Source organism: Pogona vitticeps, chromosome 2, assembly GCF_051106095.1.
Source record: "Pogona vitticeps strain Pit_001003342236 chromosome 2, PviZW2.1, whole genome shotgun sequence".
NCBI lineage: Eukaryota > Metazoa > Chordata > Lepidosauria > Squamata > Agamidae > Pogona > Pogona vitticeps.
In genome coordinates, this window is record NC_135784.1 from 76,489,549 (window position 1) to 76,498,723 (window position 9,175).

At 41.6% G+C, this 9,175-nt stretch overlaps 1 protein-coding gene across 1 annotated transcript; it reads right to left on the reverse strand.

Annotated features, from left to right (window-relative positions):
• Positions 1–2,915: 2,915 nt before the first annotated feature.
• Positions 2,916–9,121, reverse strand: SPCS1 (signal peptidase complex subunit 1). The gene is made up of 4 exons (XM_020796710.3): positions 8,673–9,121; positions 5,771–5,830; positions 4,875–4,961; positions 2,916–3,090 (listed from the first exon to the last, which is right to left on the reverse strand). The coding sequence occupies exons 1-4, from the start codon at positions 9,036–9,038 to the stop codon at positions 2,968–2,970; spliced, it is 636 nt and encodes a 211-aa protein (XP_020652369.3). The 5' UTR covers positions 9,039–9,121; the 3' UTR covers positions 2,916–2,967.
• Positions 9,122–9,175: the final 54 nt, after the last annotated feature.

Sequence of the window (9,175 nt, forward strand, 5' to 3'; positions counted from 1 at the left end):
CTTTAATCATTTATGGTCTTCTTCAGGAGCTACGTATATAAAGGCAACAAAGAGGGACAACGCATTAAATGGGCATTGTGATAATCACATTCAAATCCTGCATCTCATTTTTCCTATTACCATTTAGATGGTTGTATGTAAAAATGGCAAAATGAGGTACAGGATTTGAACGTTGATTATCACAGTTGTCCAGTGTTGACCCTCCTTGTTTCTTCGCATAAGTTCCGAAGAAGTGTATGAACTGCTTGGGTAGGTTTGAAATTGTAATAAAGCTGTAACATGAGATTTTGCTACTGAAAATAGTCTAATCCCCAATATCCATACTGAAGTTGTAGTATTAGGAGAGAAATATTTTTTAAAAATCAGCCAGCATCGAAGTGCATCCTATAATTCAGGATTTATTGCTATGATTCAAACAGCCGAGTTAAGAATGAATTCTTTTCATGTAGGTTTTAAAAAAAAAACTGGCCAAAATCCTGTTGCTTAGTGTATCAATAGGAGTTGGTGAGTTACCACCTCCATTAAGTTACATTGATTCAAATGGACCTACTCTACTGCAGTTAATTTAGTTTGCTAAGCAACAGGATTTTGACCACTATGTACAATTTGTCACCATAACATTCAGTTTAAAGCTAATTCATATATCTGGAAGACTTCAAACTACGCATGCACTTTCAGCCAAAGCATATTTTTAGGAATGGGTCCTTTTGACTGGTTTTAATGCTTGGTTACTATGAAGGGGTCTTTTCAATTAAATTTTTAAGTGATGTGGCAAGGAATAACAGATTTGGTGTATAGAGCACATGGTTTCTAACTGAATGCTCTGTTTTTCCACACTATCTGTGATGTAATATTAGTCCAATTTGGGTCAGTGTAAGGATATGCACATTCTGGACTTCTTAGAATTCAAGTAGAATGAACAGTTGCTAAACTGCTAGAAAACTATGTAGCAAGTTCTATCTACTTGATGCACAGTCTTACTTGTTTCTTCCCATGCTAGCTTGAATTGTTTTCAAAATGAGAGGGAAAAAAACTATTCTCTTGGACCAACATGACAAAATGTCTTTTACTCCCTGGTACTTTGAATGGGATGAATCCAGTATTTTGTGCTTCTGTTGCTGTCACTAGCATCCCTGCGCAAAGTTCCTACTGCTATAAAGATGGAGGAAACACTTTTCATTTACATCACCTTCTCCCTTGTCTGAGGAAGTAGACTTGTCCACAAAAGCTCACATTAACATATAGCACTTCGTTTTTAAGGTGCCACAATGTTTTTGTCCTTTCCATTTTTTCTTTTGTTTTTGCCTGATATGGTAGCATGGACTAACATGGATACCTCTTCTAAAACTACTTTTGTAGAAAAAGCTCAGTGATAAATTAACAAGGCAGAACTGGTAGCACAAATATCCTGGTTTTAGTAGCCTTATATAATGTGATAAAGGTTTATTGTTATTTCTGGTTTCAGGTGAATTAACTCAACTGCTTGATTTGAGTGGTTCCACACTGAGTTTCTGTTTGGGTCTGTATTTGTAGCTGAGCACTTTCAGGACAGTTAGCATGTCCTATCCAATTGATTTCTGGAAACTGCTGTTTCTGATGCCAAATTTATGTTCAATTCTTGCCTTTGACCTCACGTTACCATTTCCCACCTGAACCATGTATGTACACATCTGGAACTCAGCATTAACAATGTGTGTATCTGATGAAGTGGCTTATAGCACATGAAACTTTTAAAGGCATTTAAGGACATGGTTTTTCTGGAACGGACAAACACAGCTGGCCTTCTAGAAATGCAAAAGGTATTCCTAATATTGAAAACAGCTTTCAGCAAAGGTCCAGAATTATCACAGGATTTTGTAATGGCTTCAGACACAATTATCCCTGACTACAGATAAGGCAGCAAATGATGATTTCTGTGCTGAAAATCTTCCTTGGATACCTGGGAGGCAACTAGTAGACAGAAAGAACCTGGACTACAATATTATAACTTGAGCAACATTCCTACGAAAAGAAACTGCTTTAGTTAAATAGCAGTAAAAATAAGATAAGTGCCACCTGTGCTTCAAACCATTACAACACTGTTAATAATGTGCAGGGCCAAATTTGGAATACAGTGGTACCTCGCTTAACAATGTTAATTGGTTCCCAAAAAAACATCGCTATGGAAAACATCGCTAAGCGAAACACCATTTCCCATAGGAATGCATTGAAAACCGGTTAATCCGTTCCAATGGGAACGGATTACCGTCCTTAAGCGAAAATCACCATAGGAAACATCGCTAAGCGATACAATGTTTCCCCCATTGGAATGCACTGAAGTCTATTCAATGCATTCCAATGGTTTTGCGATGTCCGTTTCCGCTATTTTTAAAGTGTCTTACAATGTTCAAAAATGGTTTTAAATGCTTGGGATCGTTAGTGCACCTTGCAAAACCTGCGCAAACTTAATTTGGCTTTGTTCTGAGTCTTCGTTAATTTTTGGTGAATTTTTTTCTCCCCATTGGAATGCATTGAACTGTCAGTTCAATGCATTCCAATGGGGGAGAAAAAATTCACCAAAAATTAACGAAGACTCAGAACAAAGGCAAATTAAGTTTGCACAGGTTTTGCAAGGTGCACCAATGATCCCAAGAATTTAAAACCTTTTTGAACATTTTAAGACACACTTAAAATTGCAAAACCGGACATCGTTAAGCGAAACAGGGGGACCTAAACTGTCATCGCTAAGCAAGGCAAAGTCCCGAACATCGCTATGCGAAATTTCCCCACAGGAAACATAGCTAAACGGAGCGCAAAATCGCTCAAAAAAACCCATCGCTAAGCAAATACATCGTTAAACGAGGCAATCGCTAAGCAAGGCACCACTGTACTGTAAGATGCCCATCAACAGTTACCAAGTAAAAGAACAGAAGCAATAGATTTCTGAGCAAATTTAATGACAGAAAATGATGCAACAAAAACAAGTCTTCAGTTTTTAGGATGCCTTTTTACTTTTCTGTCTGCTGGCTTCTTGTCATCTGTTGTTGATTCCTGGACAGGTAGCCACTTCAGAGGATTGCGGCGGTATATGGGCCAGGGTGGAAGTGTGAGCTATAACGAGATAAATTTTAGGAAAATTCAGAATTGTAATAGAACTCCCAAAAGTAGCAGCTCGATTTCGAAGGGGCAGAGGAACTAGAGACCAAATTGCTAACATGCGCTGGATTATGGAGAAAGCCAGAAAGTTCCACAAAAACATCTACTTCTGCTTCATTGACTATGCAAAAGCCTTTGTGTCGACCACAACAAACTATGTCAAATTCTTAAAGAAATGGGAATGCCTGACCACCTTATCAATCTCCTGAGAAATCTACATGTGGGACAGGAAGCAACAGTTAGAACTGGATATGGAACAACTGATTGGTTCAAAATTGGGAAAGGAGTACGACAAGGCTGTATATTGTCTCTCTGCTTATTTAATTTATATGCAGAATACATCATGCAAACCGGAATTAAGATTGCCAGAAGAAATATCAACAACCTCCGATATGCAGATGATACCACTCTGATGGCAGAAAGTGAGGCGGAATTAAGGAACCTTGTAGTGAGGGTGAAAGAGTAGAGTGGAAAAATGGTCTGAAGCTCAACATCAAAAAAACTTAGATCGTGGCCACTGGTCCCATCACCTGGTAAATAGAAGGGGAAGATATGGAGGAAGTGACAGATTTTACTTTCTTGGGCTCCATGATCACTGCAGATGGGAACAGCAGCCACGAAATTAAAAAACACATGCTTTTTGGGAGGAAAGTGATGACAAACCTAGACAGCATCTTAAAAAGCAGAGACATCACCTTGCCGACAAAGGTCTGCATAGTCAAACCTATGGGTTTTTTTCAGTAGTGACGTCTGGAAGTGAGAGCTGGACCATAAAGAAGGCTGACTGCTGAAGAATTGATGCTTTTGAATTGTGGTTCAAGCTGAACAGACAGTTTTACATTTGTTACCAAAAGCAGTGCTGGGGCCAGTTAGGCCTCCAAGGGAATGGTTACTCTACTACAGAGTTTCCACAACTGAGAAAATCCTCTGCTGTATCTCTTCTTAATGAACTGTTCTCAATGGGTGGGACACAGAGGTGGGTCCCACCAGGAGATCTTAATGATGAGGCAGGCAATGGGGAAAATTCTCCAATTCTCAAGCTATTTATGATTCTGAAAGTCATTGTCAACACTGAATTCAGAAGGAGATTTACTGGCAGCCAGTGTAATTCTTTAGAACTGTTATCGATCAGATTATGAAATGAGTTTCTGTTAGCAGTCTAGGGCCAAAGAATCCTGTATTGCAGTGGTCTAAATGGGAGGTTATAGTGCCTGAACTACTGGGACAAGATTGTACTTGTCCAAGCTGGCCACAGATACCCCCAGGTAATTAAAATTAGTCAATTTCTTCAATGGCAATGGGCATTCCAACAACCATTACATCTGCTTCTTCAGGACAAGCACATCCAGAATAGACTATGTACCCAATCCCTGGAACTACTGAATTGAAAATATTCTATCTCATTAGGATTTACCTTTGTTTACTGGCCCTCATCCAGCCTATTACAGTGTCTAGACACTAGTCCATCACCTACATATTCTCGCTATAATCCAATGACCAAAAAAAGTTGGATATGATCAGTATATGGGTAGCTTCCAACTCCAAAACAACTTCACCCAGCAGCTGATGGATGTTAAAAAACATTGGGGGGGAATAGGACTTGGGGGAACTCTGAGACTCCCCAATGCAACTCTCTGTAATCTATCCTGCAGAGTAGAAGTGGAATCCAGTAAGATATGTACATTATATAAAATAGGCCTTTTGCAGATATAATTTTCTCAAAAAGGTAATATCCTTACCAAGCATGATAAAGCAAATCCAGCCATTACTATGTAAACTGTCCAGCCGAACTGTTCAGTGATGTACCCGTAAATAAATCCAATTACCTACAACAATTGAAACATGTCAAAAACAATTCTAGATTACTGCTCAGATCCAATGTGACAGAATTTTAAGGAATGTGGCATCCATCATTAATTGATTTAAATTAGTATTAAATTAAAATAATAGTATCAACCTCTTACCCATCATTCATTTGCACTTTTATTCTACATGGCTCAAAATACATTGTGATATTATCAAAGAACGATGGATCCAGATTGTTCTTTTTGAGAATAGAAGGTTCTATTTCACACACGGAAGGATAAAAATCCCTTAATGACCTCTGCTGGGGGTCTATTTCCCCATCTGTTCTCCCTTTGCCACTTTCAACACTCTTTCCAAACTTGAGCTTCAGCATTTTTCCAGAGTGCTGCAAGAAGAGGAATCTTCAAGTCACTTTTTTCTCACTTCTTCCAGCAAGAACATTCTGCAACTGGCACTTTAAGCATAGAATGCAACACAAAAAACTAACATAAAAATTAAACAAATGGAAAACATGCTTCCTTTTTACTGGTGTCATGGATCTAGTGTAACTTTTGAAGAGATGCAAATCTGCATTTTTGGAGTTGTCTTAATCTGATTTTAAATTTCTACGGCTATACTCCTAAGCACACTTACGTGAGCAAGTTCTGATCATGATGAAATTTATCTCTCTGCAAACACACAGGGTTCCATGTTATTAACTTGGCCACACTTTGTTAGATTCAGGGAAAAATTCTGGGCCCTGAGGGCATAACCCCCTCTGCACACAACTGCATTGCTTATACTTCACTTTCTACATTTGCAAATAGCATCTCAGTTTCATTATACTTACAGCAGAGAAAAGGATGATTCCTTGAAAGATCTGTTCTGCTAGTTTTTGGCCTTTATAGTCCTGTGGAAAAACCAGAGATTTAACAGCACTGCCATTTCTTACAGAAGTACTGATTCTTGTAAATTTGGGGATAGCAGCATTTAGATGATATGCAATTTTGATAATGCAGCAGAACTGAGGAATACTGTAATGTCAAGCCAAAAGCAAAGGACTCAAATTCAGAGATTCCAATTAGTATGGGAACTACTGACACTGCTGCCATTCTGCCTGCCCTTGTCTACACTCTAACACACAAACACAGCTAGTTCTATTTATGAGGCAGTGATGGAGGTAGAGATAAACTCAGCTCACCACTGGTTTGTCTGTAACATCCTTAGGGGCAGCTATGATGAGGCTGTTCCTTCATAAAAGTGCATGCTTTACAGCAGTGGATCCCAACCTTTTTGACACCAGGGACTGGTTTATTTGAAGACCATTCTCCCAAGGACCAGAGGTGGGGTGGGGTGCCGTCTGTCCACCCGTGCATGCAGGGCACAGGCATGTGTGCATGCATGCAGGAGGTGTGTGTGCCTGTGTGGGGGCAGGCAGTGTGTGTGTGTGTGCGTGCATGTGGGTGCGGGCAGACGTCCATGCATGTGGGGGAAGGGAGGTGTGTGCATGCGCGTGCAGGCAAGCAGGAGTGTGTGCATGCCTATGCACACATTCCTTCGGCCCTTCAAAATCTGTCTCGGTGGCCCGGTCTGTGGCCCACGAGTTGGGGACCCCTGCCTTACAGTTCTCTACAGTAATTTGTCAAGTGAATTTGTGTAGCAAACAGCAGAGATGGGAGTATAAAGAACCTATATCAATTGGTTCTGCTAGAACTGCTTTAGCTGTCTTTTACCAACTGTATAATTCTACAGCCTATTTACAGTCACATTTTCATGGACCTGAAGCAATTGAAGAATTGCTTTAATGTCCAAAGAACTATTAGCAACACTCCTATAAGTTTTATATATGAAAAAGATGTGGCCGCTTCCAAAAAGTTTCCAAGGATGAGTAATATTAAAACAGGCTTTGCATAAAACAGATCCATCGCTATAATGAGTAATGTATCCACAGTATAATATGTTTGTAGCTATCTTTAACACGGGGTAATCTTCAGCACCCTTGCAATTCTTAACTGGAGCTTCCCTAATATTTTAGATTTCACATATTTTAGACTTCAATTGTCATCAGTCCTTGCCTGTGTGACCAGCTATCAGGAATATTGGTAATTATAGTCCAAAACATATCAAGTGTGTCCTACTCTATTTCTTTTTCATTTAATTTGCAAAATGACAAAACATTTTGCCATATTTAATTTACATTTAGAAATTAAAAACTTGTGGCCATGCCAAGATTGCTGCCAAAACACTGCCAGTATAATTACCATAGGAAATGATCTGTGACTAGAACATAAAACATCACCGAAGATTTAATGAGCAGATTGCCACTCTACAACCGGACTGGAAGTGATTAGATGTCAACTTGAAAATGATATCCTGCATTTGTTACAAAAATTAATAGCAAGATCTCTAGCTGCACTTAAAGACATTGCATTAATTTGCATTACAAATAATAAGCAAAAAAAATACACAGCTGGGTTGATACTAGCTACAAACAGGTTTCAATCAGTTTCAATGGTTTTAAACATTGAGTTTAAAACCAAATAACTATAAAAAGGGAATGAGCAGGATTAAAGAAAGTGTCCTTCACGTGCTCACTTGCACAGTCGTATTGAACCCTACTCAGGATTTTCTTCCACATTTTCTTCCTTGGCTTTGGGCAAGCTGCACAATCCCAGGATGCCCCCAGAAGAAGGGAATGGTAAACCACTTCTGAGTAGTCTCTACCTAGAGAACCTCAGAAAAGGGTCACCATTAGTCAGAATTGACTTAATGGCACCTTATTATTATTAAGGATGCATACCAAGGTGTAAAGAAGCCTCTGAATTTTGTCTCATTGCTGAAATGCACAGAGATCTTTGGTTTTCCTTGAAGTGCTTCTTTAGCCTATAAAAGCCTATTTGGATTGAAACTGGACACTGGAAAGAACCTGCCTTGTTTCTACTTGCTTGAGCCCTAAAATTTTAAGCAGAAGCAATTCTCCAAGCTTTTTTAAATTATATGTTAACATTCATGAAACATTTAAAAATCCTTCCTAAATATTATTTTCATATTATCCACTATTGATTGCAGCTGACTGATAGTGGTTGGTTTCAGCTTTCTGAAGTCTATCCTGCTCTGTGTTAGATCATTTCCTTCTGTTGCCTTATTTCCTTTTTGTTTTCCAGCTGTGGGTTTTAACGTTGAATTTGACTGATGTATGTTTTCAATCCTTCCCTTATACGCTGCCTGCAAAATTAAGCAACAAACGAACACCCATCACATCTTCTAATTAGAAGGGAACTTCCACCGAAATAGAAAGGGTGTTCTTTTGAAGAGACATGAACAAGAGCTGGCCTTTAGACTTCCCAGATCCATAGCAGAAGAGTTAAAAGATTACGAAGCAAAAGTACGGATGATTATGTTTTACTCCTAAAGCCTTGGCTGAGCAAAAAAAGCTGGCTTTCCGAAGTCCCACTTGGGCCCTGGCATCGGATCCTCCCGCCTCCCCTGCTGCTTAGGACACGTCTGCTTAGCCACAGCAGGCAAGCACCCACTTCTTGGACGCCTCGATACTTCCTGCCCGACCTGAAGAGCCAAAGGGGGGGAGGAGGAGGAGGAGGGCTTGGCTTTCCGATCAACAGCGTTGCTCTGCCGGAGGACGAGGAGCTGGAGCGTTAGAGGCCTTTTTCCCCTCTGGGGGGGGGGGGGCTCGACAACATCCCAGCCCCTTCCACACAGGGCGCTCCCCGCCTCCCGATCTCGCCCGGGCTTACCATCTGCGTGGGGATCGAGCGGAAGATGCCCAGCATGGTGCCTGCCTGACCGGCCGAGCCTTGAGCTCCGGGCTCACCGTCAGCGCGGGCCGGGAGAAGACGCGGGGCCGGTCCTGAGGGGTCCCTGAGCGCGGGTTGCAAAGAGGCGTCCGGGGAGGGACGGGCCGCCGCCGCCTCCGCCCTGCCGCCGGCAGCCGCTGCCTTCCTCTCGGGCAGCTGAAGCGAGTCGCCCTGCGAACTGGCGTCCGAGGCGGAAGCTCCGAGCGCGGCGGCTCCTCCTCCTGACTCGCTCGCCGAGGCCTTTTGGCGCCGCAAGGCGGGCGAGGCCGGGTTCACAGGAAGCGACGTTTTCTTGCTTTGCCTCATCGCTCTTGAACTTCCGGGGGCGGCTCGACTGGGAAACGTGGAGCGTTACCGGAGCTTTTGGCTTGATCCGAGACCGTCCCGCCAATCCACTCCCCTTTTGCCCCTCGCCCAGTGGCCGCCCGCTAGGACGTCCCGGC

What these genes read in the sequence shown, in the direction of transcription:
- SPCS1 (XM_020796710.3), bottom strand. Translation starts at nt 9,038, where the DNA reads ATGAGGCAAAGCAAGAAAACGTCGCTTCCTGTGAACCCGGCCTCGCCC. An exon ending in GCTCGATCCCCACGCAGATG is followed by an intron (nt 5,831 to 8,672) that starts GTAAGCCCGGGC and finishes GTTTTTCCACAG; the next exon opens with GACTATAAAGGCCAAAAACT. An exon ending in GATTTGCTTTATCATGCTTG is followed by an intron (nt 3,091 to 4,874) that starts GTAAGGATATTA and finishes ATCTCGTTATAG; the next exon opens with CTCACACTTCCACCCTGGCC.